At 47.5% G+C, this 22,178-nt stretch overlaps 1 protein-coding gene across 2 annotated transcripts; it reads left to right on the top strand.

The window, feature by feature from the left end:
- Positions 1–437: 437 nt before the first annotated feature.
- slc35a2 (solute carrier family 35 member 2) lies at positions 438–18,670 on the top strand. 2 transcript variants are annotated; one of them, XM_038722690.1, is made up of 6 exons: positions 438–746; positions 4,280–4,462; positions 5,258–5,409; positions 5,502–5,624; positions 9,186–9,772; positions 17,006–18,670. In XM_038722690.1, the coding sequence occupies exons 1-6, from the start codon at positions 671–673 to the stop codon at positions 17,031–17,033; spliced, it is 1,149 nt and encodes a 382-aa protein (XP_038578618.1). In that variant the 5' UTR covers positions 438–670; the 3' UTR covers positions 17,034–18,670. The 2 variants fall into 2 exon arrangements, with proteins under 2 accessions (XP_038578618.1, XP_038578617.1); XM_038722689.1 differs by lacking the exon at positions 17,006–18,670 and adding an exon at positions 10,321–12,580.
- The last annotated feature ends 3,508 nt before the right edge of the window (positions 18,671–22,178 follow it).

Here is a 22,178-nt window from a genome sequence, read left to right as displayed (position 1 = left end):
TCTCTGAAACTTCACTAAACCAGCAGGAGCCGCTGGACAACATCCCACAGGTGAGGTGGTCACCCAGCAGCCAATAGGATCCCTCCATGTTCAACCTGTAACAAGGAAGCGACTGAAGCAGGAGGAGTAAGAGGTCTCACTCTGTCACCAAAGCAAATTCCTTGGACATTTAAAAACTACTGTTTTTGATTCTGATTAACAATACTAATAAAATAACGTACCCACATATATAAATCTGCTTTTATACATAATAAAAGCAGATTTGATCTAAACAGTATTGTGTTTGATTTATGTTTTGTGTGTATATAATAAACAGTAATATGTATTATTATTGTTGTTATTTACAGTTCAGTGAGGAGGAAGCAGCGAGTTTCTCCCTCAGAGTGAGACCTCCTGTCAGACAGCTTCTCTCCGCAGCAGGAGTTCCTGAAGTTCCTGCACTTCCTGGACACCGCAGATCCTCCACGTACCGTTTCCATGCCGGTGGTCCCCGTTCTTCCCCCGCAGGCTCCTCTCTCCTCAGCCCCGGTCTAGCATCTTCCTGACAGACCCGCTTTCACCCGAACAACTACCGGGAGCTCCGGTCGGGTCTGAACCGGGCTAGCTGGGAGGCTAGCGGAGCGTTAGCCGTTAGCCAGCGGGGTCCAGGCTCGGTCAGGGCGGCGAGCAGATGGAGCGCAGCATGTCCGGAGGGAACCACAGCCAGGCGGCCGAGGAGAAGGCAGCGAGCCGGGGTCAGAGCGAAGGTGAGTCCGGGGAGGGAGAACCGAGACCCGGGAGATGAGTTCACTTCACGCGGCCCTCCTGGCTCTTAACACCGGGCAGCAGCCTGCTGAGAGTCCGGAGGTGTCGATCCAGCACCGGCTGAGTTTTAATTTAATCAGAATTATAATTAAATTCTGTCTAAGATAATAAACAGTTTCTGTGTCTAACAGCTAACTAGCGGCTAAACTAGCCTAACTGAGCTAACGAGGGAACCGGGAAAGCTAACTAGCACGATGCTAACTAACTAAAGTTACTTCAGTAATTTTAATAACAGTAACTTTAATTAGCGAAGCTAGTGACGTCATTCTAATTTAAAGTAAGGAGCTGTTAGCTAACCATGCTAACTAGCAGCAGTTAGCTTCCCTACTGGTTACCAGTGTAGAACTAGTTCCCCCGCAGCTAACCGGCCCGCCGCCGTCAGTTATGCTAACAGCCGAGCTAAAGGTGAACCCGGGGCGGCAGGCAGCTCGCGGTGTCCGGGGGGGGGGCGGCAGGCAGCTCGCGGTGTCCGGGGGGGGCGGCAGGCAGCTGACGGTGTCCGGGGGGGGGGGGGCGGTAGGCAGCTGACGGTGTCCGGGGGGGCGGCAGGCAGCTCGCGGTGTCCGGGGGGGGCGGCAGGCAGCTGACGGTGTCCGGGGGGGGGGCGGCAGGTAGCTCGCGGTGTCCGGGGGGGGGGCGGTAGGCAGCTGTTGGTGTCCGGGAGGGCGGCAGGCAGCTCGCGGTGTCCGGGGGGGCGGCAGCTGCTGACGTGGAGGTTTGTTCAGGTGCAGCCTCAGAACACACGCTCTGTTGTTGGCGGTGTCGCACCTGCAGGGCTCCAGGTAACTCACCCTGCTGCTGTTCCACTGCGTGTTCAGGACGTTCGTTGTTTCCTCCTCTCTGTCCTGCTGGGTCGTTTAATAAAGATAGCTTCCAACAGGAAATGTTAAACGACGAAATGAAAATACTTTTTGAGAAAGGTTCATTTGCACAGTGAGAAAACGTGCAATTTAAATATAGAAGAAATGTGCTTTGTCCAAAACTCACCGGCTGCTGGTTCCTGCTTTACGTTCTGTTAGTTTCATATTCTGAATATGTTAAGCCTGTTAGTGGTTTTGTAAACACTGCTGCTTCTTACTAAGTGTGCACAGATTCGAAAGTTAAAATGAATAACATGAATATTATGGAAGTAATTTGGTTACCCCCCCCCACACACACCTGAGTTCTGATGTTACTGTAATAGAAAGTTTAAATTGGTAAAGCAACGTAATGTACTTCATATGTCGAATAATTGTGAAATTCAACATGCTTTCTCAATAAAAGTTAATTTAAAAAAAAAAAAAGAAATATAAATTTCAGACATCTACTTTTTCTACGGTGATATTTAGCAAGGGTGTGAAAATAGTTTTTTTTTTTTCTTCTTTTATGCAAGAACCTATGATGGTACTAATCTCTATCATTATTATGTCTTACATAGTGTTTTTAATCTTTAGCCTGTTCCTTTTATTATTATAGTCATTATCCTGGTCTGTCCACATGTGGAGGGTTTAGGTCAGGGATTGTTTTCCTCACTTGCTTGGACTGGGACCAGTCAAGGTCAGATGTTGGTGAGTGTCCTGAGAGACAGAACCTCTGGTCCAGCTGATTTGTGTTGTAAATCTTCTTTCATTATTTCGTTAACGGAAAAACCAAATCGTTTTTTGGTTTTTCTGGTTTCAACCCCCAACTGAAAACAGAGGATCTGTGTTTTGTTCCATCTTTGACCGGTGTTGGATCCCTACAACCTGATGTCACCCCTGACTCGTCACACATTGGACCGTGGTCAAGGCGTGTCTGTGTTTGTAACGCAGCGGGGGAAACCCTGTACCTTCACTTTGTGACCGTAAAGGCAGGTTTGTGATATTTAAGAGCAAAGACTGAGTTAGGACGTGGTCGGGCTGAACGGAGGACCAGGACCTTTCAATCAGGAGACTTGTGTTCCGCTCCGGCTTCCTCCCACCGTCCAAAGACATGCTGATTGGTTAATTGGTGACCCTAAAATTGTCCTTAGGTGTGAGCGTGTGTGGTTGTTCATCTCTGTGTGGCCCTGCGATGGACTGGCGACCTGTCCAGGTTGTACCCCGCCTTTCGCCCGATGTCAGCTGGGATTGGCTCCAGCCCCCCCGCGACCCTGTACGCAGGATAAGCGGTTGACGATGGATGGATGGACTTGTGTTCGTGTATCCTGTGAAACAAAAAGTCAACGTTAGGCTCAGTATTTTATATTTAAGTTTATATATTTCTTTTCAGGTGTCATCTCGTACCAGCTGTGGCGAGTATGACTCTAGAAGTGAGCGCTGGATCACAGAGCCTCGAACGCTCAAACTTCTACGTCAGCATTTTGTTTTGATCAGCATCTGAAGCAGCTGAGCGATCTAAGAAAATAGGCTACGGTGAGGGGGCGACCTCCTCTTACGAAAAGTGATGGCGGAACAAAAATGTGCTTGAAAGTTTTTTAAATTTAAAAAACTTTATTTAATTTAAACATTTTATTTATAGGCGCCTTTCTGAACACTCAAGGTCACCTCATGAAACATAATAAAACAGTACAGCAATAATGGAGAAAATGAACAAGTATAATTACATAAAATCAAAACAACTGGAAACAAAGAGATCACGCCAGTTTAGAAAGATGTGTTTTCAGGCGGGATTTAAAAATGGAAAGTGAGTCAATGTTGCGGCTGTCTGGTGGAAGAGACGAGGGGCCGAAGGCTCTGGACCCCGTGGTGGTGAATGTCGCGGCAGTGTGGCGTCACTATGACGACCAGCTACATTGAGGGGTTCTGTCTGCGATGGAAAACGGAGGTCGAGGCGAGTTGAGCTGGTCCTGGAAAAGCGCCATAACTAAAGACCTTTGTTGATGTTCAAGCTCGTCTTAATTGCATTTAATCAGGCACCGCCCTCGCCAGGTGCGTCTGCTGCGGGTTTATCAAGTGTGACGCACAAAGCCGCAGATCAGACTCATTAAATATCAAAATCAAGATTTTTCTGTTTTGGGTTTAAATCAGAAAAAAAACGACTTGTTTTTGGTTTTCCTGATGTGGTTTTGAAATGAAATAATGAAAGAACGAACCGCACACGGATTGTTGTTTTAGTCCTTCTGTTTACTCGCTCATTCAGAAATTCTTCTAAGACGGTCTGTTGTAACTCAATCATTTGCTCAGTCCCTCCACAAGTTTGCACAACACTTTTACTCCAGAGCAGGATTTGGGCTCGTGGATCTTCCCCTCAGGATGAACTGTAATAACTCTCCGTGTAGCGCCACCTTCAGGTCAACATGTTAACGAGTCCGACTCGTTCCCACCAGCCTCAGCTGCACGCTGTGCTGAGTAGAGCCGATCTGAGCTGACTGCAGGTAAATCGGAGAGGTTCTGGACTCTGCGGTCAGTCGAGTCCAGGCTGGGGGAAGCGTTTCTCGATGTAGCTGCTGTGCGTCACGCTGAAACAGGGAGTCCTGTGGCGGTTTGGGGGTTTGACCTGTGTGTTGTTCCTGCAGTGAACCGGAGGCTGAAGTACATCAGTCTGGCCGTGCTGGTGGTCCAGAATGCATCGCTCATCCTCAGCATCAGATACGTCCGCACGCTGCCGGGCGACCGCTTCTTCACCACGTCGGCCGTGGTCATGGCGGAGCTCCTGAAGGTGCTGACCTGTCTGCTCATCATCCTGCTGCAGAAGAGATGTAAGTGAATCTCTCACGGCGTTAAACAGCATTTCTGAGCTTTAGGATCAAACGGGGGGGGGGTGTTTATTCATGTTTGCTTTTTCTCTCTTACTTTAAAAATAAACACTTATGTTTACTGCAGTGAAGCTCCGGAACGGGTGGTTTGCACTCTTGTATTCAGACTAGAAGGAACATTTTCAGCTTTATTTTTCTTTTCTGTGAGTAATTGAAGCCGTCTGGTGAAAATGTTTGTATTTTTTCATATCGCAGAAAAGAAAAATATTGCAAGGTCAGTTTCTTCCACTATGGTGCAGTGCAGAGTTCAGTCTGAGCTTCTACCTGATGCCCTGCAGGCAGAAATCACCTGCAGCTAATTAACGGCACTTCCTGTTAGTGGTGTGGAAAATAACAGATTGTTCAGAATCGATTCACAAATGTCAACAATCGATTATCTAGAGATCAATTAGTAATGTAATGTTGACAGAACGAAAAAGGCGCAACCCGCCTGTGCGGTGAACACAGTGGAGACACGTGGTTCTCAGGCGGCTGCTACTAAACTTTCACATGATCAATAAAATCCCAACTAACGTCACTGATTTCACCAGCACGCCGTGCAGCACGGCGACGCTCACACTGAAAATCATTAGTATCTCTTTGATATTAATGATCGGGTAAATTTCAGCAGCGGCGCCCCGACTGAACGGGAATTCGGGTGTTCATCAGCTGAAGGTTACTGACTTAAATAAATCTGAACGGTTCAGAACGAATTGATCCGATCTCAGATCAGCTGATGGTCTCTCTCTCTGTCTGCAGTCAGCGTGAAGGAGACGGCGCTCTTCCTGGTGGACGCCATCGTGTTTCAGTACAAAGACACTCTGAAGCTGGCCGTTCCGTCGCTCATCTACACTCTGCAGAACAACCTGCAGTACGTCGCCATCTCCAACCTCCCGGCCGCCACCTTCCAGGTCAGACCGCCGCTCGGGGCGGTTTTATTTTATTAAAGGCTGCTGTTCAGACCCAGACCAGCTTCCTGTCTGACTTCCTGTCCTCTCCCCAGGTGACCTACCAGCTGAAGATCCTGACCACGGCTCTGTTCAGCGTGATGATGCTGAGGAAGTCTCTGTCGAAAGTTCAGTGGGTCTCTCTGCTGCTGCTGTTCGCCGGAGTCGCCATCGTACAGGTGCGTCCTCTCACCTGCAGCTCACCTGTGTTCACTCTGACCTCCTGCCGTCACTCTCACCTCCTGCCGTCACTCTCACCTCCTGCCGTCACTCTCACCTCCTGCCGTCACTCTCACCTCCTGCCGTCACTCTCACCTCCTGCCGTCACTCTCACCTCCTGCCGTCACTCTCACCTCCTGCCGTCACTCCCACCTCCTGCCGTCACTCTGACCTCTTGCCGTCACTCTCACCCCTGCCGTCACTCTCACCCCTGCCGTCACTCTCACCTCCTGCCGTCACTCTGACCTCTTGCCGTCACTCTCACCCCTGCCGTCACTCTCACTCTCACCCCTGCCGTCACTCTCACCCCTGCCGTCACTCTCACCCCTGCCGCCACTCTCACTCTCACCCCTGCCGCCACTCTCACTCTCACCCCTGCCGCCACTCTCACTCTCACCCCTGCCGCCACTCCCACTCCTGCCGCCACTCCCACTCCTGCCGCCACTCCCACTCTCACCCCTGCCGTCACTCTCACCCCTGCCGTCACTCTCACCCCTGCCGTCACTCTCACCCCTGCCGCCACTCTCACCCCTGCCGCCACTCTCACTCCCACTCCTGCCGCCACTCTCACCCCTGCCGCCACTCTCACCCCTGCCGTCACTCTCACCCCTGCCGTCACTCTCACCCCTGCCGTCACTCTCACCCCTGCCGTCACTCTCACTCTCACTCCTGCCTTCACTCTCACCCCTGCCGTCACTCTCACTCCTGCCGCCACTCTCACTCCTGCCGCCACTCTCACTCCTGCCGCCACTCTCACTCCTGCCGCCACTCTCACCCCTGCCGCCACTCTCACCCCTGCCGCCACTCTCACCCCTGCCGTCACTCTCACCCCTGCCGTCACTCTCACCCCTGCCGTCACTCTCACCCCTGCCGTCACTCTCACTCTCACTCCTGCCGTCACTCTCACCCCTCACTCTCACCCCTGCCGTCACTCCTGCCGTCACTCTCACCCCTGCCGTCACTCTCACCCCTGCCGTCACTCTCACCCCTGCCGTCACTCTCACCCTCACCCCTGCCTTCACTCTCACACCTGCCGTTACTCCCACTCCTGCCGTCACTCTCACCCTCACCCCTGCCGTCACCCTCACCCCTGCCGTCACTCTCACCCCTGCCGTCACTCTCACCCCTGCCTTCACTCTCACCCCTGCCTTCACTCTCACCCCTGCCTTCACTCTCACCCTCACCCCTGCCTTCACTCTCACCCTCACCCCTGCCTTCACTCTCACCCCTGCCTTCACTCTCACCCCTGCCTTCACTCTCACCCTCACCCCTGCCTTCACTCTCACCCTCACCCCTGCCTTCACTCTCACCCTCACCCCTGCCTTCACTCTCACCCTCACCCCTGCCGTCACTCTCACTCCTGCCGTCACTCTCACCCTCACCCCTGCCTTCACTCTCACACCTGCCGTTACTCCCACTCCTGCCGTCACTCTCACCCTCACCCCTGCCGTCACTCTCACCCTCACCCCTGCCGTCACTCTCACCCCTGCCTTCACTCTCACCCTCACCCCTGCCGTCACTCTCACCCTCACCCCTGCCGTCACTCTCACTCCTGCCGCCACTCTCACCCCTGCCGTCACTCTCACCCTCACCCCTGCCTTCACTCTCACACCTGCCGTTACTCCCACTCCTGCCGTCACTCTCACCCTCACACCTGCCGTTACTCCCACTCCTGCCGTCACTCTCACCCTCACCCCTGCCGTCACCCTCACCCCTGCCGTCACTCTCACCCTCACCCCTGCCGTCACTCTCACCCCTGCCTTCACTCTCACTCTCACCCCTGCCGTCACTCTCACCCCTGCCGTCACTCTCACCCCTGCCGTCACTCTCACTCTCACCCCTGCCGTCACTCTCACTCTCACCCCTGCCGTCACTCTCACCCCTGCCGTCACTCTCACCCCTGCCGTCACTCTCACCCCTGCCGTCACTCCCACCCTCACCCCTGCCGTCACTCCCACCCTCACCCCTGCCGTCACTCCCACCCTCACCCCTGCCGTCACTCTCACCCCTGCCGTCACTCTCACCCCTGCCTTCACTCTCACCCCTGCCTTCACTCTCACTCCTGCCGTCACTCCCACCCTCACCCCTGCCGTCACTCCCACCCTCACCCCTGCCGTCACTCCCACCCTCACCTCTTGCCGTCACTCCCACCTCTTGCCGTCACTCTCACCTCCTGCCGCCACTCTCACCTCCTGCCGCCACTCTCACCCCTGCCGCCACTCCCACCTCTTGCCGTCACTCTCACCCCTGCCGTCACTGTCACCTCTTGCCGTCACTCCCACCTCTTGCCGTCACTCTCACCCCTGCCGTCACTGTCACCTCCTGCCGCCACCCTCACCCCTGCCGTCACTCTCACTCTCACCCCTGCCGCCACCCTCACCCCTGCCGTCACTCTCACTCTCACCCCTGCCGCCACCCTCACCCCTGCCGTCACTCTCACCCTCACCCCTGCCGTCACTCTCACTCTCACCCCTGCCGCCACCCTCACCCCTGCCGTCACTCTCACCCTCACCCCTGCCGTCACTCTCACCCTCACCCCTGCCGTCACTCTCACCCCTGCCGTCACTCTCACCCCTGCCGTCACTCTCACCTCCTGCCGTCACTCTCACCCTCACCCCTGCCGTCACTCTCACCCTCACCGTCACTCTCACCTCCTGCCGTCACTCTCACCCCTGCCGTCACTCTCACCTCCTGCCGTCACTCTCACCCCTGCCGTCACTCTCACCCTCACCCCTGCCGTCACTCTCACCCCTGCCGTCACTCTCACCCTCACCCCTGCCGTCACTCTCACCCTCACCCCTGCCTTCACTCTCACACCTGCCGTTACTCCCACTCCTGCCGTCACTCTCACCCTCACCCCTGCCGTCACTCTCACCCCTGCCGTCACTCTCACCCCTGCCGTCACTGTCACCTCTTGCCGTCACTCCCACCTCTTGCCGTCACTCTCACCCCTGCCGTCACTGTCACCTCCTGCCGCCACCCTCACCCCTGCCGTCACTCTCACTCTCACCCCTGCCGCCACCCTCACCCCTGCCGTCACTCTCACCCTCACCCCGGCCGTCACTCTCACCCCTGCCGTCACTCTGACCCTCACCCCTGCCTTCACTCTCACCTCCTGCCGTCACTCTCACCTCCTGCCGTCACTCTCACCTCCTGCCGTCACTGTCACCTCCTGCCGTCACTCTCACCTCCTGCCGTCACTGTCACCTCCTGCCGTCACTCTCACCTCCTGCCGTCACTCTCACCTCCTGCCGTCACTCTCACCTCCTGCCGTCACCCTCACCCTCACCGTCACTCTCACCTCCTGCCGTCACTCTCACCTCCTGCCGTCACTCTCACCTCCTGCCGTCACTCTCACCTCCTGCCGTCACTCTCACCCTCACCGTCACTCTCACCTCCTGCCGTCACTCTCACCTCCTGCCGTCACTCTCACCCCTGCCGTCACTCGGTGTTACTGATTCTTATTCTAACTTCCTGATCGCTCAGTGAACTGATCGATGGACTCTGATTGGTCGTTGCAGGTGCAGCAAGAGGGGAAGAAGGAGGCGGCGGTGTCAGATAGCGCCGGTCAGAACTACACTGTGGGGTTGGTTGCCGTGGTGATCAGCTGCCTGTCGTCGGGCTTCGCCGGCGTTTACTTCGAGAAGATCCTGAAGGGCAGCTCGGCGTCCGTGTGGGTGAGGAACGTGCAGCTGGGGATCTTCGGCACGGTGCTCGGCATGCTGGGACTGTGGTGGAACGACGGCGCCGCCATCGCCGAGCGTGGCTTCTTGTTCGGCTACACGGACATGGTGTGGTGCGTCATCTTCAACCAGGCGTTTGGCGGGCTGCTGGTGGCGGTGGTGGTGAAGTACGCCGACAACATCCTGAAGGGCTTCGCCACCTCCTTCTCCATCATCGTCTCCACGGTGATGTCAATTTACCTGTTCGGCTTCCACGTGGACCTGCTCTTCACGGCGGGGGCGGGGCTCGTCATCGGCGCCGTCTACATGTACAGCCTCCCCAAAGCGGCCGGCTCTTCGTCCCCGAGCTCCTCCTCGTCTTCCTCGGCATCGTCGCCGTCGCCGAGGACGGACGAAGGCGCCGAGATGGAGGCGTTTCTGCCAAAGTCAGTGCTGGTGAAATGACTCTCTCTCTCGCTCTCTCGCTGTCTCTCTGTGGCGTCTCCGGGTGCTCACTTCCTGTCTGCTCTCGGGGTCAAAGGTCAGAACAAGAGTCACTGAGGGTCACCTGCTGCTCGCTCACCTGCTCTCTGCAAAGGTCTCTCGCCCTCTCCTGGTTTCTCCCTCACTCCCCCCTCCTCCTGCTTCCCTCCCCCCAGCCTTGTATGATCTCTTGCAGACCTCCTCCTCCTCCTCCTCCCTCTCCTCGCCTCCTACTGAACTCCTGAAGACTCTGGAGAAAAGAGGAGACACTTTATTTTCCTCCTCTCTTTTGAAACGTCTCTGCTCTCCATCAGCGCCTCCTGAACTAAAGACACTAAAGGCTCCTCGCCTCCTTTTGCTCCTCCTGTGAGTAAACGGAGGAGGCGATGAGAGAGCAGAGACTCGCTTTCCTGCTCCTCTGCTCCTTCCCCTGGAGGAGGAAGAGGAGGTGCTCCTAACGTCTGCTTTTAACTCTGCATCACTAACCTCTCCCCCTCCCCCTCCTCCTCAGAGCTCAGGGAGGCGTCGCATCTCCCCCCCCTGCCGTCCACATCACAGACTGAGAGGAGGAGGAGCAGGAGGAGCGTTGGTGGTCTCACCCTCTCTGCCTTAAATCTCTTTCCTACCTGAGCTAAGAGGATCCGCCTTACACTGACTGTAGGTAACATATTGATTATCGGCTGCTGATCGATCGGATGTTTTCGCCGAGCAGCTTCCTCTCCGGCTCGACGCCGGCAGACGGCGTCTCGAGTGTTTCGGACGAGCTGCGCAGTGAAAACGACTTCATGTCGGCGGCCATTTTGGGGCGAGTTGTTTGTGTCGGTGCCTTTTCTTCATCTGTACAGAAGCCATACGGTTGTGTTAGCGTTAGCGGCGTTCCCTCAGACCAGTGGTTCTCAAACTGAGGGGCGGGTCCTCCTGGGGGGTCGCAGAGCCACAGGGGTGGGGGGGGCCAATGAAAATGACTCGGCAAAATAAAACGATGCTGAATCTTTTTATTTCAGTTAAATTCAGCTGGGCGCCTTTTTATTTGTTATAGAAATCAATCAGTTTACCGGGGGGGTGGCGATCAGCTGATGGTGTGACGGGGCTGGGGGTGAACGCGCTCTGGGATTGGAGCAGCTTTTTAATGAATGAATCATAATAATCACGTGTCCTGCTGCGGGCGCCGCGTTGAAGACGGCGTCCTGAATGTGTTTCTGTTGCTGCGCGTTGGCGGCGTGCGACTCAATTAGAGTCGAGGACGCGGGAAGCGGCGGCGTCCACAGCTGCTTCGCTTTAGGAGGAAAGTTTGTTGCTTTTGTCTCCAGATCGAAGCAGGAAGTGAGGAACAGCTGTTTTATTTTTCTTCCTGGGGTCATGAAGTTTAGATTTTTCGCAGGCGTGAAACGCGCACGGATTAATAATTTCAGACTTCCTGTAGAAACTGATCTCAGGACAGAAACGTTTTCAGGTCGATGTGGAGACAAAAAACTAAACTTCTTCTTTTGTTTTCTTCTGAATCAAATGTTTTCTGATTCAAACAAAGAAAACAACTTATTTTATTTTCTGTTTTTGTAAAACAGTTTGGGGAAATATAAATATTAATATTAATTATTTTATTTAACGGAGGTGGAAGTTGATTTCTTTTGGGTGGTGGTGAACGAGGACGGAGAGGACGCTCAGCAGGTGGCTCCAGGCGATGGTGACGGCCAATCAGAGCTGCCGTTTCTTTATCTTTAAGTTGCTGCTGAGATTTTAGGATTCAACAGTTACCGTGACGACAGCTGGAACAAAATCTGAATTTGATTTCTTGTTGATTTTAATCGGAAACGATTTCCTGTTTCCTGAACCTGCAGCCTTGATCGATACCTCGTCACGGACAACACGTCGTTTTCTCAGGCCGGAGAGAAGAAACGAGATGTAATGAAAATACCTCGTTAACTTAACGGATAATTATCTGAAAAAAACTTTCAGTGTTTGTTATTAATTATCAGGAACCAGAAGCACAGTTTGGGATAAAAGCCTGGAGAACTGAAGTTTGTTATCTGAACGTCACTTATGATGATTAAAATAAAAAACGTCTCATGGTGATGACCTCATCTCTAGAGAACGGCGTTTTGTGTCTCACGAGTTCGTTGTCTGAGAATTATCTTGAAATGCCGGGAGGTTTTGAAAAAAAGTTAGTTTTCTGGAGATTAATTCTACTGATAAATCGTATCGTTCTGTATTTATCGTGTTGCTGCTTGAGATGACGAACTCGACATCAGACTTTATTTTTTAACTTCATCTCGTTAAAAGTGCTCGTTTAAAACAAAGACTGAAGATGCTGATGAGGCTGGAAGGTTTTGTTTCATTTACGGAGTTTTCCAGAAACAAATTGAATCTAAAAAAAGTTTCTTGGTTTCAGCTTGTTCTGGTTTCTGTTGAATCCACTTTGTCATTGACACAAACGGCCTGGAGCGCCACCTGCTGGCACTTTTAAAGTGATCCTGTCGCATCTTATAAGACTCTGAAGGATTTTCAGTCTTATAGGATCCAGCAGGACTCGGTTTCCTCATTGGACCCTCCAGGTGGAGAGCCGTCCAATAGGATGCCTCAGAAACCTTCCAGGATCTTTTAAACTTCCTCTTCCTGTCGAGACGTTTGTGTTTGTATGAACCTGTGTGGAGGATCGGCCAGGTTCATCTGTCTGTCAGTTTGCACTCGATTGTTGACTTGTACCAATGACTCTGAATTTGTAAATACTTCTTTTGGTAAAGTTTTATATAAACAAGGACATGGACTCAAAACCTCTGGAGTTTGTCTTAATTTGTAGGAAGAACATAGAAAACAATATTATTATTATTATTATTATAATATCTGTATTTTATGGACGGATCCTTTGTCAGTTTCCACAGGACAACGCAGTATTAGAAACAGAATAAAGTCATAATTTAAGTATAAAGTAAAGAAACGGAGAAGAAAAGATTTGGAGGATTATCTGAAGTTACAGGTTTCCCCAGCGGCTCAAAATATTTCAGCTTTATTCTTGAAATAATACCCCGACGGGCCCCAGGAAGTTACAATCCAAGCTTTTCTCTCTACTTGTCAGCTGATTTATTCCCTCAGTAAACACTTTCCTGATGAGTTTATGGTCTCAGTCGCTAGTTTCAAGTCTTCTTCAACACAGCATGATGTTCATTTAGTAAATTATGGTCCCATTTAGAGGAACAGAGACCAGGAAGCAGGGGAGGCTTTAGGGCGGGGCTACAAGCTGATTGACAAGTCCGGTAAGTACGTTTTGTTTTAAGCCATTTTATCGCTAGCCAAAATTAGCATCCCAGCTAATATCACAGTTAACGAGAATTACAGATGCACCTTGCTAACCAAGCTAGCTAGCTCCGCCAAACTGCCAAACTCATTGCTTCAAGACTGCGGTCCTCAAATCCAAAGGGTGACGTCGCGGCGGCTACTTCCTCTTTCTGTCTGTGACTTCAACTAAACGGCTTCCTCACAAATGTATGGAAACACCAGTGGGTATTTCTTTGCCCTGACTTAGTCTCTCAGGCTGAGCTGTGTTTGACCTCCAACAAGCTCCACTAATCAAAGCTCAGCAAAACCTTTCTAACGATCTAAACTCCTCCAGCTCAAACTAACCCTCTGATTATGGAGCCGTTGGAACAGATCTCAGTGTTTTCATCTGACCCTGGAGACGACAGGAAGGTTTCTGCTCCTGCAACATTTACTGAAACGTGTTTCACATTTAATAAACCGTACAGTCCAGGACGGAGTGGCTTATTTAAAACCTTCACTGCTGCTTTTTGATCTCCTCTACCGAACATCTGATCACTTTTAGAATCCTAATTATAATATTATAATGGTAACGATCACATTTTCTTTAATACAACTACGATCACAGTTTGATTTCTTCATTGGAACAGACGCAGCTGAAACTCATCGCGACTTTTCAAAATGATGTCAATATAAACTATTTTATAAATCACAGATAAACATTTAAAGACCAGTCTTTAATTCAGCCCTCCTGTGTTTCAGAGTGTCTAAATGTTACTTCAGTAAAAGTACTAATACCACACAATAAAAGTACTCTGTGAAAAGTAAAAGTCCTGCAGTAAAATGTGCAGTAAAAGTACTAATACCACACAATAAAAGTGTGAAAAGTAAAAGTACTGCATTGAAAGTGTTTCTGCAGTAAAAGTACTAACTGAACGCTCAGCTTCACTTCAGTGTCGCCAGCCGGCGGCGGCTTGACTCGATGTTTCCTGGAATCAGACTGCACTCCACTGTGTAGTTTTCTGTGTACAAATATACACTAGAATACACAACCAAAATACTTGAAGCACATGTTTCTGGCCTCGTGTTGACAGAAGATCTAAGATTCCGTGGGTTCATCAGGGATTGAAGGATTCAATTCAATTCAATTTTATTTATATAGCGCCAAATCACAACAACAGTTATCTCACAGCGCTTTTCATAAAGAGCAGGTCTAGACCGTACTCTGTGATGATATTTACAGAAGCCCAACAGTTCCCACCAAGAGCAGCACTAGGAGACAGAGGCAAGGAAAAACTTCCTTTTAAGAGGCAGAAACCTCGAGCAGAACCATGGCTCAGGGTGGGCGACCATCTGCCTCGACCGGTTGGGGTGAGAGAGAGAGAAAGAGAGTGAAAGAGAGAGAGAGAGAGAGAGAGAGACAGAGAGAGAGAGGGGAGGGAGGCAGCCTACACAATATACACACAGAGGTACAGACAGCGAAGGTAATGTTGCTATAAACTAAATGAAAAATGGTACAGATATTTATAATAGTGTTAATGGTAACCATCGTAATGTTAATGATTATAATAACAATAATAACAATAAGACTAGCAACAATAGTCATTGCAGCAGAGGGTGTCGAGCAGGAACACGGGGGCAGCAGGTGACCCGCAACCACAGATCCAGACTCCACAGCTCCAGAGCCAGAAACACCTGCAGGAAGTGATAGGAGGAGAGAGGAGAGGGACGAGAAAGCACAAGACTACCAGAAAGGGGAGAAGTTGTGTTAGTAACATGCAATAATGGGATAAGGTTGCATACAGAGGGAGAGAAAGTAGAGGAGAGAGGAGCTCAGTGCATCATGGGAAATCCCCCGGCAGTCTAGGCCTATAGCAGCATAACTAAGGGATGGTTCAGGACTACCTGAGCCAGCCCTAACTATAAGCTTTATCAAAGAGGAAAGTCTTAAGCCTACTCTTAAATGTGGAGATGGTGTCTGCCTCCTGAACCCAAACTGGAACCTGGTTCCACAGGAGAGGAGCTTGATAGCTGAGCGCTCTGGCTCCTAGTCTACTTTTGGAGACTCTAGGAACCACAAGTAACCCTGCATTCTGGGAGCGCAGTGCTCTGGTGGGGTAGTAAGGTACTATGAGCTCTTTAAGATAAGATGGTGCCTGACCATTAAGAGCTTTGAAGGTAAGAAGAATGATTTTAAATTCTATTCTGGATTTTACTGGAAGCCAATGCAAAGAAGCTAAAACAGGAGAAATGTGATCTCTTTTCCTGGTTCCTGTCAGAACACGTGCTGCAGCATTCTGGATCAGCTGAAGAGTCTTAATGGACTTTTTCGAGCAGCCTGATAATAAGGAATTGCAGTAATCCAGCCTAGAAGTAACAAATGCATGGACTAGTTTTTCTGCATCATTTTTAGACAGGATGTTCCTGATTTTCGCAATATTACGTAGGTGAAAAAAGGCGGTCCTTGAAATTTGCTTAATGTGGGACTTAAACGACATGTCCTGATCAAAGATAACTCCAAGATTCCTCACAGTGGTGCTGGAGGCCAAGGCGATGCCATCCAGGGAAACTATATCTTTAGATAATGCGTCACGGAGGTGCTTAGGCCCCAGAGCAATAACTTCAGTTTTATCTGAGTTTAACATAAGAAAATTACAGCTCATCCAGGTTTTAACATCCTGAAGGCACATTTGAAGTTTAGCTAACTGATGAGTTTCATCTGGCTTGATCGATAGATATAACTGAGTATCATCTGCATAACAATGAAAGCTTATGGAATGTTTCCTGATAATATTGCCTAAAGGAAGCATATATAAAGTGAAGAGGATTGGTCCAAGGACAGATCCTTGAGGAACTCCATGAGTAACTTTGGCCTGCATGGAGGACTCATCGTTAACATGTACAAACTGAAATCGATCTGATAAATAGGACTTAAACCAGCTTAGAGCGGTTCCTTTAATGCCAATGAAATATTCCAGTCTCTGCAATAGGATCTGATGGTCAGTGGTATCAAATGCAGCACTAAGATCTAATAAAACCAGTACAGAGACAAGTCCTTTGTCTGATGCAATAAGGAGGTCATTAGTAATTTTCACCAGTGCTGTCTCTGTGCTATGATGAGCTCTAAATCCTGACTGAAAATCCTCAAATAAACTATTGCTCTGTAGAAAGTCACACAGCTGTTTAGCAACTGCTTTCTCCAGAACCTTAGAGAGAAATGGAAGGTTAGATATAGGTCTATAGTTTGATAAAACATCCGGATCAAGTTTGGGCTTTTTCAGAAGAGGTTTAATTACAGCTACTTTAAAGTACTGTGGTACATAGCCTGTTGATAGAGATAGATTGATCATATCTAGTATAGAGGTGCTGACTAAGGGTAAAACATCTTTAAGCAGCCTAGTCGGGATGGGGTCTAAGAGGCAGGTTGATGGTTTAGATGAAGAAATTATTGAAGTTAGTTGGTAAAGATTGAGGGAAGCAAAACAGTCTAAACATGTATCTGGTTCTACAGCTGTTTCTAAGGTTCCTGAGTTAAGAGATAAGTCGGTGCCAATTGAGGGCAGGTCTTGGTGAAGTAAGTTATTTAGCCGCCTTTCACGTTTCCCCGAAACGTTTGTGGCACATGAATCTTGTCCAGACCTGCAAAAACGGCTCCGGGAGCGAGGCCTAAAACCCAACAGGAAGTCGGCCATTTTTATTCAATGGCCCCCGGCGCGCTCCACGCTGCGAGGGCCCGTCCAACGCTGCAGCTTTATAACGTCCGTGCGTTCACTGCTGTTCCTTCTGGATTCTCTATATTCTGTTGACGGCCGTTTTGTGACTCGTTCCTCTCGTTGAGTTTTCTCAGGCTGATGAACCAGGAACCTGAGTCGGGTTCCGGCAGTCTAACCTCTCCTCCTTCTTCTTCTTCTTCTCCTCCTCCTCTGCTTGTTGCCGTCCTCCAGGTGTGCAGGTAAACAGAAAGGATCCTGAGCGACGGACTGACCGACTGCCTGAACCCTCCTACTGGTCCTACCGCGGTACTGCAGTATTATTATGGTACTGCAGCCGTACTGTTAAAGGTACTTTAACTCCAGCAACTTCACTGTGTATTTAACACATTCTTATAATAAAAACTAATTTACAAAAGTAATAAATACAGATGTTTATCCTGTAACCCCACTTTGGGATTAATGATCCTGAGATAATTCATCTGAGAGTACCTGAAACGAGATAATTATCCTCCCTGTTTTTAGTTGTCGTAATATCTCCAGTGACGATATTCAGAGCACAGTAATCTTGTTATTTAGAGGAAACCAAAGTTTTGTAATGATCCTGTTTGAAACTTATTTATTATTATTATTATATAACATCATCATGATCTTATTATTTATCCTCACTGCAAGCACTCTCCATTTCATCCCGTTTCACTTCCAGCTGTCCTTATTTCATTGCTTTAAATATAAGTAGCTTTATTTACAATCTTAGGGTTTTATCAGTTTACTAATTAGTTTTTTTATTAGAGTAATTATTGTAAGTTTCTTCTTTGTGTTTTTGTGTCTTTACTCTGCTTTTTCTTACTTTAAATATGGAGTATCTCGTTATCTACTACAAATTTTATTACAACAAGATAAAACAAGACATTTCAGTTTCTAAGGTTTCATCCTGTTATTTTAAGATTGTCAACATGATGGATAGTTTTAAACTGTGGCTCCTCTAAGCTTCCATACAAACTTTCAGTTATGGTTATTTAATTATTATTAAAGGTTAATTTCTGCTTTGTTTTGTTTTAAAGCTTCATTAGACACGTTTGTTAAACCTCCAGCAGCAACAGACAAACCTTAAATTTAAATTTAAGACCCATTTACAGTCTGATATGGAAGAACAGTTCTGACAGAAAAAAACAAGAATTGATGAATTAAAAATGAGACAATAAAAAAGACATTAATCAAACTGTTGATTAAACTTAAAACTGACTTTAAATAATAAAGTAAAAATAATGAAAGGCTGAGAGCGTTTAAAAATTATAGTTTTTCTTAAGTCTAAATTAAGACAAATCAATATTGAACTGAGATTTACTACGTGAACATTTCAAAACCCGGATGCAGTATTTATATATTATACATACACATATTTAGTATGAGTGTTATTTTATATATAGTTTTTTTTCTGTTTGTTTTTTTTCTTTTATGTTAAACATTTCAAAATAAAAGGCTGTTTTCATTATTCCAAAGTTTTTACTTAATACTGAGAAAGGACTGAAAGTCATCTTGTGAATATTTCCGTTAACGGTGAAAGTGTGTAACACTAAAGGGAAACTCAACCTAATGTGACCATAGCTTTTATTGTGAAAGTGTTCCTGTTTTTAATTTGAAAATGTTGTTAAGCAGCGCTGCATGTTTTTCTTTCTTCTCACCTCGGTGCCTTAAAGCCTCCAGAACAGTCTGTGACATTTTTAAGCTTTAAAACAAAGTTAAACTTTTTATTTTTTACCTGTAAAGTTTTCCATGACGTTAAAGTGAAACCAGTTCTCATGAGAAACATTAAAGATGACGTCACTGATGTATTTTTAAACTTTGTGCAGAAAAACAGCAGCTTCACTGTGAAATTAAACTTTGGTGCTAAAAAAAGTTTCTGTTCATTTCTTTCATTCAGTCAGGATCAACGTCACTGACATTTTAACTCTGGTGAAACTTCAGGACCTGGTCTGACAGACCGTAGAGGATCCAGGTGAATGAGTAATAGGACGGGGACTCTCTAAGGACGCTTGATGGCGCCTTTACAAGAGGAAACTTCTGGAGACGTGAAAACATGATTACCATAAAACGTAATATAATATTTGCTTCAATCACTCAACCCACCGTGCCTATATTTGGGACAGCTCGTTAAATCCTTTTGCACAAAACTCTTGCTCAGCTAATAAGCGAAATAGAATAACTTTAAATTGTTTATTTTAACCAGTATAAATTGAACTTAAAATAAGGATCGATTACAGATCATATGATCTAGCCTCGAACACACCGGTGCTTTCTGTGAAATGAACTGAACAATTGAACGGTGGAGAATGTAACTGAGGTACGATGTGCAGCGTGTCCATACTGACATGTTTACACATTTACATGCATGGTTTGAATTACTGGGGGGGATGGGGGGGTCTGGCCCCCTAATTAAGACTTGAACCCCCCAAAAACAACAGTTCAGGGGGTCTTTCTTACAATATATTTCCCGTACTCATGATTTATATTCAAGAATCTTTTAATACAATTTCTGACCCCTCTAAAATGCCCTGCGATGGACTGGCGACCGGTCGAGGGTGTCGACCGGTCGCCAGTCGACACCAGTTGACGATGGATGGATGGACACCCCTAAAATGGACCGTATCATTTCCTAACCTTGACGTTAGTTGAACGTCTGTCTGAATCTTTCCCACCTTCAGAGTTTAATAATTAGCGTTTCTTTTACTGTAAATGAGCCATCTGAGGTTCGCTAGTTTGTAGCCCACCCTGTCGTTTAAAATCCAGGTTTGTTATTTCAAATGTGTTCAGTTTATAGCTCAGGTCTAGACTGTACTCTGTTTAATATAAAAAAATTCCCAATTCCCCAACAACGTATCGTACGCAGATTACGTTTCACTTACAGTCGACATGAGCAAGAGCAAAGGAGATATTTGCTGGTTGAAACTTTAAACTTAAAATGATAAGAATTAGGAATTAGAGATGATAATGATGTGTGCAGACTGTTTCTTATGATGGTGTCTGTGGTTCTGGTTCAGCATTGTGTGGGTCTGTGTTTCAGCCGTCCTGACGCTTCTTCTGTCTCTGACTTTCTGACTAAAGTTGTCGTGGAGCATTCATGAACTGGTGTAATGAGTTTGATTCATTATCATCTACAGACTGCACACATTGGTTAAATAAGCAGGGATATTGGAAGCTTTGTTTAGTTCACTGAAGCCAGCTCCTGCGCTGTGCTGGGTTTTCTTTTTGGCCTGGAAAAAATCCGCGCAAAACGTGCAGCTGCACCAGGCCAGTGAAAGAGACCGGCACTCTGAAGCTTTACGGTTCTTCAGCTGTTGGTCTGCAGCGCTCGCCGTCCTGGAAGAAGATCGGATGATCAGATAATCTGTGCTGTTCACAGGTACATTTTCTGTGTTTCAGGAGGATTCTTTCAGTGCGGGAGGAACGGGGCTGATACAGATACAGTTGTGTTCAAAATAATAGCAGTCCAACATCATTAACCAGAACAATCACTGTTTTTGATAGAAATGATGTTCCTACATGGCAAATAATTTACTAGTAGGTGTAGTAGAGTAATAGAAAACCAACAGAACCAACAGTCATGGAATGCATGCTGCCAATTTGGTGTAAGTGAATCATTAATTGAAAGAGGCGTGTTCAAAATTAGAGCAGTATGGAGCTCAATTTGTGAGGTCATTCATTCTATGAAAAACCAGGTGTCAACAGGTGGCCTTCATTCAAAGACAGAGGCTGCAAATGTTGTACATGCTGGTTAACGTGCATTTCTCTCTGACAATAGGAGTAAAATGGGTCGTTCCAGACATTGTTCAGAAGAACAGCGTACTTTGATTAAAAAGTTGATTGGAGAGGGGAGAACATATAAAGAAGTGCAGAAAATTAATGGCTGCTCAGCTAAAATGATCTCAAGTGCTTTAAAATGGCAACCAAAACCAGAAAGACGTGGAAGAAAACGGAAAACCACCACTCGAATGGATCGAAGAATAGCTAGAATGGCAAAGACTGATCAGCTCCAGGGAGATCAAAGAAGGTCTAAACTTACCTGTGAGTACTGTAACAATTAGTCCCGTTGTTGCAAAAACGACACGTGTTGAGAGGTTAAAATTTGCCCAAGAACGCACTGACTGGCCTAAAGAGAAATGGCGCAACATTTTGTGGACTGATGAAAGCAAGATTGTTCTTTTTGGGTCTAGGGGCCGCAGACAGTTTGTCAGACTGTTGGTTTACTCCATGCAACACCGATGTGAAGCAGTCCTGAGAAACAGTGGTCATACAGCTAAATACTAGTTCAGTGACTGACAGGAAAGTTAAATCTTCAAGCATTTTTCAGTTTATACAGTCAATGTTTGAGTTTGTAAAGAAATGTGGAGACACTGTTATTTTTTCGAATAGCCTAATATTCCTTTTTCCTCACTTTCTGTGAAGTAATGACAAGATGATGTTTTTTCTTCATGTTTTGATTTGAAATACAATGCACAGCGTTCCCAGAGCATTTGCGTGTATAGAAATAAAAGCTTTATTAAGGATTTGGGCCTTTGTCACTTTTTTCAACACACTGTAATGGTTTTGAACACAACTGTACGGCTCGTGGTGTCTTTTATGATACAGACAGTTTATAAATGATAATACAATGTTTTCTGGATTAAAATGGGAACATGAAGCATTCTGCGATACAGGAGCACATTCTGATGTTTAGCAAACACTTCTATGATACAGAATAAAGTTTAGCAAGGAAATAATTTCTGTCGCAGAGTCTCACTGTGTCCTTTGTTCTTTTATCACGAGGCTGTACGCTTTTTAAAGATCTTGTTGGCCTCATCAGGAACCAACATGTTGGCTGTAGTTTGGTGTTGGAGCCAGCAGGGGGAGACGGTGACTGTTTCAGTGTTTCACTGGTTTCCATCCTGAAGAGCTCAGAGAAGAAAGAAGAGCAGCTTAATGTGATTAAAGGTCAGGTGTGAAAAAAGTCAGATCTCTGCTTCTAAAACGCTTCAGTGAGACTTTTTTCTGCTGGATGTAAATGAGACCAAGAGAAACAACAAGGAGTCTCCTCAGACCTCTGCCAGGAATTAGTCAAGACCGTCCTTCACATTTTAGTTACATCTTGTCCAATTCCAGATATTAGTCAGCATCCTGGAGGATTCAGTCTCACCATTTAATTCCTGCCTGTCACACAATGCCAGATATTTTCCAGATGGTCAATTCAGGTACTTCCAGATATTAGTTGCAGCCCTCCAAACATTTTCCTACTCTCAATTTCCAGGTATTAGTTTGTATCCTCGCATTATTTACAGCTCTGCAGTATTATTCAGGACCAGGTTATTATCTAGAACTCTTCATTCCATGTCAGGTTTTACTCGGGGTCCTCCACGCAGTGCTCGGCATC

Source organism: Micropterus salmoides, unplaced genomic scaffold (genome assembly GCF_014851395.1).
Source record: "Micropterus salmoides isolate LMB-PRFRI ecotype aquatic unplaced genomic scaffold, ASM1485139v1 Ms_hic_scaffold_16, whole genome shotgun sequence".
In the NCBI taxonomy this organism is placed as follows: domain Eukaryota; kingdom Metazoa; phylum Chordata; class Actinopteri; order Centrarchiformes; family Centrarchidae; genus Micropterus; species Micropterus salmoides.
This window is presented reverse-complemented; position numbering and strand designations above follow the sequence as displayed.

Bases quoted from the DNA above. Each gene is read 5' to 3' on its own strand.
- slc35a2 (XM_038722689.1), top strand. From the start codon at position 671: ATGGAGCGCAGCATGTCCGGAGGGAACCACAGCCAGGCGGCCGAGGAG. The intron at 747-4,279 runs GTGAGTCCGGGG...TTGTTCCTGCAG, and splicing joins GAGCCGGGGTCAGAGCGAAG to TGAACCGGAGGCTGAAGTAC. The intron at 4,463-5,257 runs GTAAGTGAATCT...CTCTGTCTGCAG, and splicing joins CATCCTGCTGCAGAAGAGAT to TCAGCGTGAAGGAGACGGCG.